The 12,092-nt window shown below is 40.3% G+C and overlaps 1 protein-coding gene across 1 annotated transcript in view; it reads right to left on the reverse strand.

The window, feature by feature from the left end:
• VWF (von Willebrand factor) overlaps positions 1 to 5,174 on the reverse strand; it is a 144,749-nt gene extending 139,575 nt beyond the window's left edge. The window contains exons 1-4 of the mRNA XM_050915926.1: positions 5,120 to 5,174; positions 4,402 to 4,560; positions 2,650 to 2,752; positions 2,354 to 2,562 (exon numbers count right to left, since the gene is read on the reverse strand). Coding sequence (XP_050771883.1) covers positions 2,354 to 2,562; positions 2,650 to 2,752; positions 4,402 to 4,560; positions 5,120 to 5,174 — 526 coding nt within the window. The remainder of the gene's footprint in view (positions 1 to 2,353; positions 2,563 to 2,649; positions 2,753 to 4,401; positions 4,561 to 5,119) is intronic.
• Positions 5,175 to 12,092: the final 6,918 nt, after the last annotated feature.

Consider the following 12,092-nt stretch of genomic DNA (forward strand, 5'->3'; position numbering starts at 1 on the left):
CTGGAGGAAGGTTTAACACATCTCAGCTATCTGACAACCTCATTGGCTATAGCACAATACCTGATGCATAACCTCTAGCATCATCTCTCTTTTTTTGCCTCTGACATTCAGATCTGGGTAGTGCTCCCCAGAGGTTTCCAGGTGAGAGCCCGTAATCTTGGCAACATTAGATTGTTGTCTTTTTCCTTTGCGCACTGTGCTTCCATTGCATATTATTCTGAAGCTCAAAGATCTTATTGTATTTATTATCAATACAAATCCAGCCCAGAAATATATCTAGTGGATTAAAACTGAGGGCCCAATCTCATAAATCAAAATACGCCCAGATTTTAATAGGAAGCAATGGACACATCAACAGGAGAGTTCAGTCTGCTAGCAACCTTAAGGCTGCCCTTAAGACTTCAGTGCCCTCAGATCGCTAAGTCATTACACCAAGCTCACATCCTCAGTTGGGTTGACCTTTATGAGATCTAATCAGGCTAAAACTAGAGCAAATAAAAACTGCAGTGGAAAGAAAAGGGTAAACTGCTTCATAGACTACCAATAGGCTGCCTAGATCTTTCATTTAAAGAATATTACTTATATACAAGCAATGGCTTGTGTTGCCCCTCACCTAGAAGTTAGGTTCAACAGTTTTAAAAAAATGGTCTGAATTAATCAAAAGCTGGTTTTACTTGGAGCAAGTTAAGAAATGCTCATATGAACCACCTCACCAGCAGAGCTGCCAAGGAGACAAACAAAGTGTGGGCGTAGTGACGTCCCTCACTGATACAACAAAATAATTAATAAATTAATAAAATATTAATAAATACAATTCAAACACAATTAATTCTAATTCCTTCTAAATTAGTTTAAATGAAAGGTCTATTGTATCAGAGTAAAAAACTGGCAGAATTCCTGAGATACGATTCTATTCTTCAGGCTAAAATCACAGATCTGTATGTCCATGCAGGTTACAGAAGTCAGGGCCTTCCTCATACGGTAAGAGCTATGCATGTTCTCTGTCACCTTCTCTATTATTTTTCAGCTCTTCCAAGCAGTCACCCTGTTATATGTACTTCATTAGCTTCAGAAACCTGTGGTTGTGAAAGCACTGCTTTTTTTAAGAGGGAGGATACAGTCTCCAGCGTGTTAAACAAATACACCATGAAACACATTTAAACATGAGCAGCAGAAGGGAATCTTCTACATTTGAACAGTCCAAGGCAATACAGTCTCCTTTTCTGCTCCTGCTTTTTATAATAGCCTCACTCCTATTTATTGTCTTGAGAAAAAGATGTAAACTTTAGATCTCAACACATTCAGACATCAAGGTATCCAAGCCCTGCCAAGCAATCCTGTAAGCTGAGTTTGTTTCTTATTATTTGCATTGCTGAAGGACTGATCAATCATTTTAACATACTATGAAATCAGTTTTTTTCTGTACATTGAAGCTATGCTTATGTATCCCAAGTGTCAGTAAGACACATCTCTGGAGCACTGCCAGGCTCTTCTCCAAGTTGCTTTGTCTCCCTTTCTGTTTTCTGTATCGTTTATTTTTAATACATACTTTACATTATCAATTTAACATATTAATGTATTAACTAACTTCACTCTAAACCTCTCCTCTTCAGGGAAGTGCTAAGAATTAAAAGAAGACACTCTGAAATACCACAAATCAAGATCAGTCCTTCAAAGTCATATTCAGGGCTTTTCCAAAACTCTTAGTCTTCACCCACACTGGCAGACTTCGCATAAAGGTGTATAGAGCAGCAAAAGTAGTCTCGTCTCTCCCTCTCATTAGGAACTGGTGTGATATAAGGTGCACCTCCAATCCAACAGCCCATATAGACAAGGAAATGTCATTAAAAGGTAACCACTTTACAGAACAGCATCCCATGCCAAATCCAAGTACAAATCTGCCAGTAGCAACCCCCAGGATTTAATATTCTGCTATTGCAACACTATTTGTTCTTACTCCCACTTGTCTAACTCATTAAAAATTAAAAGTTGAATCAGCAAGTATTCCTCACATCTTTTTTGCTGGGTCTTCTCTTAGTCGGTCTCCCCACACACTATATTGTACATTGTCTAGCCCGTAGCTTTATCTTTCTATTTCAAGATTCAAGATTTCTAAAAGTGTTAAATTCAGGCTTCTGGGGTTTGCTCAGGAATGAGATACAACAGCAGTTTCCTTTCAGGAGAAAGGAAGATGAAAGAACTTAGTCAGACAGCTTTTCGGCGCATCAAGATGAGGTACCTGACAGCTTTTGTAGAAACATTTTGCTGGATCAGCGAAATCTTTGTTGAATCATCCATCAGGAAAAGTGTGCAGAGTGTATGTTAAAATACAGTCAGTTAGTTGTAGTCTTACCTTCCTGAGTTCTGAAGTCATCTTCAGCAAATTTATTAAAGTTGCCACACAACCCACAGGTCTTATTGTAGTGCTTTTCTTGAAGGAGTATCTGAATATTCCCACTGATATCAATCTTCACCACAAAGCCATGCTCATCGCTGGATATTTTATAATAACCTGCCTCCTTCTCTATAAATATGCCATTGGAGGCAAAAGGTATGGAAACCCTATGAAGAAAAATAGGAATTTCTCAGAATATGACACACAAAAAACATCGGGTTTTTTTCTACTAGAATACTTGTTTCCACAGGTACCTTTTGTCTTCCTGCATCACACCTCCATCTAAAGAGAAGCGAAGATTGAAATATTCTCCGAGATACACAGAGAAACCAATTTTCTCCCCATCCTGGTAGTCACCTGAAGAGATGAGACATAAGTAAATATTGTTAGTTCTGGGACTCAGGAGGACAACTTGTAAGAACACATTGCAGGGTTGGGAGCGTATCATCTAACATTTTCAAGAGCCATCCATCTATTTCATCCCATAGTTGTTTAACGTGAAATGGACAGATAGTTCCAGGATGAGAGCTGGCATCAACCACTGGCAGGCACATGACCTGGCACTGGCTGTGGACTCACGGTCTCCCCGTTACTGTCTCTAGCCAGTGAATTCTCCATCCTACCATGCACACTGGAGGAGTTTCCACAGGAGATGTGCTCAATGATCTGCCTTGCTCTTTCCCTTCCTAGTTTCCTCCCAAGAACAGTCCATAGCTCAGTGGTAAGAGAAGGGGGTTGAATCCATTGAATTGATGGAAGAACTGAGCCTGGATATCTTCGTTCTTGATAAGCCCTCTAACCATCTCAACTGGTCTTTAAGGGGTGGATGCCAATATTGGCTATCCAACTGGGGGGCAACTCACTCTGAATTTTTCAAAAGGAGAAGCACATAGAGATGGAGACAACTTTCTTAGGCTCTGAGAGAGAAGGGGGGGGGGGTTAGACATAGACCTTTCTCTGCTTTTGCCTGTTGTCTAGCTTTGACTTTAGAGCAGCTCTTTGTGCAATACACTGCCTGTTTTGGACCTCCTGCTCTGAGGTAGCCAGCTCTGCCCAGACCTAGACGCTTTACTCAGCAATGCAGATGATTGCACTTCAAAGCCAGGTAGCCAAAACCAAAACAAACCCACACATGTATACTAAGATAGGAATAAAAAATAGATTATGCCATGCTTATATGTCCAGTATAAACATAAAGTCTCCACTCATGGGGTTTTTTTAAGATTTAATTGATCACATAAAATACTGCAATCAATTCATACTTCACATATGCTGATGGGTTCTTCTACATACAAAAAATTTGTACCAAGTTGTTCAAGTTGAAGAAGAAAATTATTTAAATTGGTATATAGTTCCTTTTCAGAGTGATGGGTTCCATTTATTTCAATTTACTTGTAGTCAGTAAAAAGTCATCTTAAACTATGACTAATACAGAACAGTTATTAGTGAATATAAGACTATCAGCTACCAGAAGAGTTTGGTATGAAAGTAATATACAGTTTTGGTTCTCATATCATCTCTTGCCCGTCCCCAAGAATAACGCAGCAGAGGCTCATGCTAATTCAAAGGCCTTTTGTCCTGCAGGATGGGATTTTTCTTACTGGGGGGATTTAGCGTACAGGTAAAATTAGTTCTGCAGGGTCGTGTAGTTCCTATTCCTCTACTCAGCTTTAACAGCCACATTCCCCTAGCAAATTCAAAATTAAAAAAGGTCTCACTTTCCCTCTTTAGAACAGCCAGTAAGAAAATCTCCATTCCTTGGCAGCTTAGTTATGTGTGAGCTATATTACCAAGGGATAACAGAAGCCAAAGTGACAGAATTTCCTCAGAAGTAATCCTACTTTCAAAAAAACAAAAACCAAATCCTTTTATGCAGTGGTCCATCCTGTCTGACAAAGGGCAACTATTTGTCTTTTCTTCTCAGTAATGGAACCCGGCACAAGTGCAATGCCACATCCCTACAACATTTTGCATTTGTTACTCCTTGGTATCTTGCTCAGACTCACCTAAGAGTGTGAAGGAGCGCTTGTGACAGTCCCCAGCAAGGAGGTAACTGCAGTCCCCAGCAAAACTGTAGAATGAACCATCAAAAGTTTTGATGTGATCATTCCCAAAAAGGCTGCAACGGGAAACTGGTGACTCCTGAAGCAAAGAACCTGATGATCCTGGATATCAAAACACAACATAACTTGCAATGTAATGTAAAACAATCACTTTGTAGTTCAGGAATTTATCACCATTGATCATTGCGTGCCCTGGACCTTTAGCTCTAGCTTCTAGGCAGACTGTATGCCTGGCATGACAGTCCATAGGATTAAGCATTAGTGAAATGGCTTTTTTTGCTTTATTTCTACTGGCGCAAACTTTGCATGGCTAATTTCAGTCCTGATCCTTTGAGGAATGCCATGCGTTCGTTCATTTGTGCCTGCCTGCAATCCCATTAAAATCAATAGGGCAGTAACAAAGCCCCATAGTTTCTTCAGCCAAACATCACCGACTGCAGGGAGTCTTTGTGACTCAATACAGTGCTTGTTGCAAGGTAAAGAGCCAAAAGGAGTAACTTTAGCGATGTCTCCAGCATGATGAGAATATTGCCTGAACCAGGATTGCAGGATTAGATGGGCAAAAAGGGGGGATGGGGGGGGCAGAGGGGGGCAATCTCACAGAAGAAACAGTGAAAAAGTATTATAATTCCTAGACATCAGAAAATAAACGTTTCCTTACCTGATATTACAGTGGCCAGCAGTAGGTTTGTTAGCAGCACTGCCAAGAGGAGCATCTGTCAAAAATCAAAAAGAGAGAGATTAGAATATTCTTAGTTTGGGGTGTTTAGTCTGTTTCACAACAACTCACCATTTTCTATCCTTTCTTTATAAAGTAATTTTTGAGGTTCTACCTCATTTCAGAAAGCCATAATCCATGCAGACTTTCACAGTAATTCAGTTACCCACCCATGCCTCTTTAAATAGGTAATCTAGGAGAATAACTATTCTTTGTTCCCATTTTCACTTCTCATTGCAGGGAAATGTGGGCTACCTCCCCAGGAAATGCAACCCAACATACACACATATTCCGATTTACCCAGGTTAATACATGGCACACACAAAGCCCTTCAATACACAGCATTATTTATCAGACAACCTGACATGAAGAAGCACACCAGACTGGATCAGCCATCTTGGCTCCAGTAGAAGTCACCTCTGCTGCACAAGATTTGCATCCTGCCCAAATATCCATGAAGAGAAAGAATATATAGGTTTTGCACCAGCCAACAGGTCTGGCTGGCAGACCATTATAACCACATGCTTATAATCCACTGATTTCAGGATGATAACATGCTTGAGATAAGGGGCAAGAAGTAAAGGGGGGAAATTGTGCAGAGGTTAGAAACCCAGGGTGAAAACTTCCATTCACCAAAATCAGTTTTATCATTGCCTCCTGCTTTCTACAATCAAAACATCAGCCTTTGTTCTCCATATGTCTATAAACCACCTCCTGTACTGCCAGGCCTTTAAAAATAATAATGGGATACAAGTGTCATGCAGATGGTGAACTACAGATGCGTTCTGTGGCAAGACATTAGCAGTTAATGGATGAAAGCTGTAGGGAGCTCCATCTAAGTGAGTTGATTTTAGTGATCATATAAGCAACTAGAGAGGCTTAAATATACCATACTTAATATATTAATGCCAGGAGACCAGACACACTTTTCCCTAAAAGAAAGCTCCAATTAAAGACTAGAATACACTTTGCAAAGACAAATTCTGATTTCAGTTTACAGACGCACACTTCTTATTGATGTCAATTATGTAGGTCCAATTCACAGCCACATAAATAAACGCTGAGTTTGCCTTATTTACAAAAGATGGGAAAAGAAAGATCTATTATAAAACTCAGCCTAATATAATGTTGCAAATGCCAGTCTGACATAAGGCTGTTACTGCTGCAAGATAGCTAAGAAGTGGCAACCGCATGGGAATGCAACTACAAAGTAATGGTAAAGAAAACCAGGCGTTATTCTCAGATTACACACTTGCTAGTGTATTTTTAGTGCATGCACTGTGTTATTGTGACCAAATCAGATGTTGCTTTTCTTTGTTAATCCTTCAGTTTTACAAAGCAGGCAAAGAAAAAAGACAGGGTATAAAACCTTTCTCTTCAGCCCCCTTCTACCTCCCAGTCTGTTCTAAGCTGCAGACTTTGAAGTTTCCCCCAATTTTAATAGAGCAGGTGCCACTAACAAATCAGAATGCAATCAAGTAAGATCTGCCAGTATATAACCCTCTATAATTTTATCACTGGCTTAATTAGAAATTAATGTACCTTCTTCTGTGAGAGATTCGTCTTGCACATGAACAAGAAGCTCCTCCAGTTGCCAGCTATAGCCTACAACACCATTGTTCCTGTGTTCCTTCAGAAGACAGGACTGGAATGGCTTTGGTCTGAAATTTCTTGTTTTTGTACAAGCCAGGAACTCTTGTTCATTTAAAAGGAAAGATAAAGACCAAACGTCACATCCGTCTGATTCTCAGGACAATAGATTAAATTGCTATCGTGTAAATCAGTAGCCTTAATTGCCAGAAAGTTACAATGAGGGGAAATAGTTTTAAAAACTTACATGACAGATAAGTCTTGAAATATATTTTGCATGTGTATGTGTGACAAATCTCACTGGCTGAGCCAATAGGCAGCATATTTATTTGAAAGACTATTGTTAAAGAGGAGTAGTAGGATGCTCCATCCCTCAAAGACCACAGAGCCATGTAGTATTTTTTCCTGCAAACAACTGCTTTAAAGGAGAACACAGAAAAAAATTCAGAGCTAGTAGTGACCTGTTTTTGTTCTCCAGGTACAAACACATTTGAATTTTGTCATATTCTATTAGATCAACACATTCGGTCCTTGAATTTGCAAATGTTTATAGAGGTACTCTCTGGAACAACGCATGGTAACAAGTTAATCATGCACATACTTGTTTACAGAGGTGGACACAAGTTTTATGGGCATATGTACGGCATTGAGAAAAAATGCAGAGCAGATGACATCTTACTTTACTTTCAATATCCCATGCTTCATATTTTCAATAGCTACTAGTAATAACAAAGGGGTTAGGAGGCAACACGTTTCCCTGTAAATCATATTTTGCTACTAGTTCACAGAATCAGGTCCTTACTTTAAACCAAGAAAAACAATGCAAAACAATAAAAATATGCCTCCCAAGAGTCCCCAGCAGGCACGTCTGTCTTGTGCACAAGCAATTCTGAGAATGAAGTGAGTATAATCCATGCACACAGTTCTCAGAAAAGAAAAAAAACCAAAAAAACAACAAAAAAACCCCACAACATTAAAAAAAACCCACATTGTAATATCATCATTTCTTCCTGCAGGCAATTTCCCTTATGATTTCTACACATGACTAGGTTGATACTTGCAGAATGGCGATGGATTATTTTTGAGACAATTTAGGTGATGAGTCTGCTTAGGTTGAGGAGTCAAAAATAATACAAATAACAAATTGTTAGCCATACTTACTTTGTCTTGTATGAACTCTTCATGATATCTGCATGTTAAAATGCTACAGAGCTGCGCTACAGCTACCGAGTGACAGAAGGAAACACAGACCAAATTGTTTCTTTCCATGTGAAAAGCCAGAGAACAAGATTTTAAAGTGAACACTTTCTGTCAGGATCTTCTCAGCCAGATGCTCCTGCCTTTTCTCTAGCAGCAGTAAGGTTTGCCCCACTCACATTCATGGCCATGCAAGGCCCACACCTGACAGCAGCTGGGAGGATCCTGGGGAACATACAAGAAAAAGCCCCAGATGTGCAGAAACTTGGCGTCCACTACAGTCATGGCCTTTGCTGTGCTCCACAGACATCCCACCAGCGTGGGGCAATCCTAGCAATCCCTGCTGCTGCAATAAAGTACCAGTAAAGGACAATAACATATCCCCCCGGCTTCTGCCCAAAGTGCTCCTCTGCATTTGCAAAGGAGTAACATCTATGGGAAAAAATATGCATGTCAAAGCTTTAAAAACTGTTTCTTTGGCATTTTTGCATTAGAGGGTGCAACAGCAAAAGCTGGGAACCTCTAAATAGAGGAACCAGTAAGTATGGAGGCTCTTATCCTGCTGAAATCTGCAGGCCAGGGTTTTTACCCAGTCTAAACCTGACACGACTCTATAGAGAAGGGCTAAAAACCTTTCATGTGAAACTGCCTTCAAGGCTGAAGTTACAGCTGAACAACAAGCAGAAATGGGGCAACAGCAGAGACAACAGGCAAGATGCCTCTTGTTTTTCCCTTAGTCTCACTTCTGCTTCTGGTTTCATATGAAGACAGAGGAATAGCGTTGACTGGGAATCAGTCTCTCCTTTTGGATCCAGCTGCCAACTCTCAGCAGGTCCTTCATACCTCCAAGAGCCTGGGCATTAGTGATCACAGAGAGATGTTCTCAAAACCTTTCATTAATCCCAGTATTATTCATTATATGGAGAATAAGATCTCATATCACCATGGTCTTTTGCCGCCTTCTCAGTGTTAATCCTTTCAGTGCCTGAGCCCCAAATAAGTCACTTCATTTGGTAACTTCCTCTTGCAAATCTAAATCTAACAGGTAGCTTCAATTCATGCTTTTTTGCTTGGCACATACAGAAGATAGAGTGAGAGTCCCTTAAAATATTCCTTAAAAACAGAAACATTGCTGGTTTTGGTCAGGAGTGATTTCTTTATCGTTATTATGAAAAGGGGCCAGTTCTTCAACAATACAGGATTGTTTAGTCTAACCGTGATGGATGGCCAAGGTCTTCCTTTATTAGCTTTTGTGCTTCTGCCTTCACACCCTGACAAGCTTTATCTGGAGCACCAGCAAGGGAGAGAGCAAACCGCACGAAAATCTGAGCCCATTGAAAGGTGCTTCGGAGAGGAGCAGGCTGCAGGCGGGCAGGTTACCGAACTTGAACTGAGCCTCTGAAATCCACAGGCACTCATCTGCATGATCGGAGCGTTGGTCTACACCGGGGGACGTTTTGTGACTCGCACTGCCAACGTTTAATAGATGGTTCAGATAAGCCAGACATCATGACACCTCTTAAGTGTCTTAGGGACCCTGAGGGACATAAAGAAAATTAATTACAATAGACACCCAAAGAACAAACTTCCTTTTTCCCTCCTGGCTCTGTTTTCTCCCAACAAAAGGAAATGGTAATTAAAGAGCGCATTTATTGGCTGATATTGTACATTGTTCCAATACAAAGCTTAGCGATGCTTGGGTAGATCTGACATGTAGTGTTACAAATAATACACCCGAGACACAGGAGGAAATATATAAAGGACTATGCGCTGTTGCTGGAAAGTCCCCTATAGCCAGTTTCTGGAACAGAATAGGAAGGACTTCTCAGAAAAATTATCCATAATACTGCTTTTCGTTGCTTTGTTCAAATACTAGGTCACAAGCAACAAATCCAATGTTTCCTAACAGTTATATGGTAACATGTACTGAGGCATTAGACAGCATGCCATGTTTGTCGTCAAGTTTGTTACACAGACAAATACGTATGCAAAGTGCCCATATTATGAAACCTGCAATGCTGAGTGTAGGAACAGTGGTGAAACATACAGGGCCTGAACAACAAAAAACAGCCAAAATATCTTGATGTAGGTAAACTGGAAAACTAAAGCCTAGCAATACTGAATTTTGATTCTGCGCTTAGGAATTGGCAAATTAGATTAGGCTATGGAAGCAACACACGATGTCACTTTAAGACCATTTGAAAGATGCAAGCATCTGCTGTAAGTGAAATTCATCTTACTTAACGAAATATACCAATGAGGTTCAGTAACAAAATTTTCTTTAAAATTGTTTTTTAAGATGGAAGCAAGCCAATCTAGGATGTCAACACCTAGATCTTAATAGAGCCAAGTAATCTGAAGATTTCAGCCTGATTCTGGCCCTGCTGTAAGCATGTTGAGTTGAAATACTCTATTCTGGACAAAAAGTGTGTTTCCGTAAGCATCACTTCATTTCTGCAGGCAAAGGCATTGATTGATTTTCTGAGGTCTAAAAAGCATTCTTAGCATCTTGAGTAAACTGAAATCCCAAATGCCACATCCTCAGATGCCACACAAAAATTAAATGAAGGATGGTGTACTTCTTTGAAATGTAGGAAATGTTGGAACAGAAGACATGCCTCGTGAATCAGTAGGAAGTTCTTAAGCAGAGACTCATGGGGAAGGAAGCCATGCTGCTTCGTTGCTTAGAAGTAGTCAAAAAAGTGAAAGAATTACAGGACATGGGTAAGGAAAAAAAAAACCAAACATCATTGTGCAATCATAAATACAAAGTATACATAAATACAAAGTACTTGGCCAATCTATCTCAAAAACAGTGAAATTCTTAAGGATAGAAAAAGAAAAGATACAATTGTGATTAGAAGTAGGAAGCAACTTCTCTGCAAGGGAAGGAAATTTCCAATCTTAGAAAATCAGAGAAGGAAGGCATGAGGAGCATCTACCATACCACAAATGGCCCAGAGAAGGTAAATAAGAAATACGTATTCATCGTTTCTCCCAGTGTAAAGGCTGGGAGCAGTCAATTAAATTCTCAGGGAATTGCCTTTAAAGCGTGTAACTGGAAGGCCTCAGCACAGGTTACTGTGTCAAAAAGGAGTCAGACAAATTAATGAAGGGCTGGTCCATCATAGGGATGGATCAAATCACAGGGATCAAATGATGAATCAGATGATAGAGCTTGTGGCTTAGAAAGTCTTTACCCTGTTGAGTGCTGGAAGCAGAAATCCCATCCTTTAATGTTACACTTCATCTCTTACAACTCTTTTCCTAAGTAACAGCTGTTAGCTACCAGAATCCTACTTTTTGGTCAAAAAAAACCCCAAAAACAAACAACCCCAAACAAGACAGCTTTCTTTATCCCAGTCTGCGGGAAGGTATGTCTCAGTGGTTTTCACAACTGAGATTCATATTAACTTTTCTATTAGTGACCCAATAGTGAAACTCAGCATAAGCAACAATGAATAAGCTAAAATAAGAATCATTGCAAATAGTTCTGAAAATAAGAACACCCCGTGACAGTTCCTGAAAGCCCAGAGCAGCAGGCCCGAAATAACACAGGGCACAGGCTTAGCGAAGTTACTTCTGCATCCCCTCCTACCTTCCCCATGCCCAAGAGAAAAAAAAAAAAGGCCACAAAAAAACCCTCAAAAAACCCCCACACATGAGAATATCAGCTGGCAAAGCCACAGAACCCTGTATTTGAAACTTTCCCTTTGGAATATTTAGGCTACTGTACTCCTTCGAAGAAAAGGCTGAGGTAGATGAACCAAGTACACTAGTACTGAAACGGAGTATTGACCTTCCCCATGCAGAAGAGCCTTGAATGAGATTTATACTGCATAATTATTCATTGACACATTTGAAGGGCATAAGTAAGGGTAGGGAAAATAAGCCAGTTAGTTACAGATATTCAAGAGAAAGGAGGACATGCAGACAGCTGCAATGGCCGAAAGAGCGAACTAGACATGCACTAGCAGCGCAGTACAGTACCAGAAGCAAGGGATACTCATTGGGGCTGCCCAGAAGGCTGCATCATGTCCCTGAGCAGGGCAGTAGCGGTGCTTGCTTGCCCTTGGAGCTGCACGTCACTCCTCTGCTGCTTGTCTGCCGTGCTGAGGGACTCCTCAGC

This window comes from Gymnogyps californianus, chromosome 1, assembly GCF_018139145.2.
Source record: "Gymnogyps californianus isolate 813 chromosome 1, ASM1813914v2, whole genome shotgun sequence".
In the NCBI taxonomy this organism is placed as follows: Eukaryota; Metazoa; Chordata; class Aves; order Accipitriformes; family Cathartidae; genus Gymnogyps; species Gymnogyps californianus.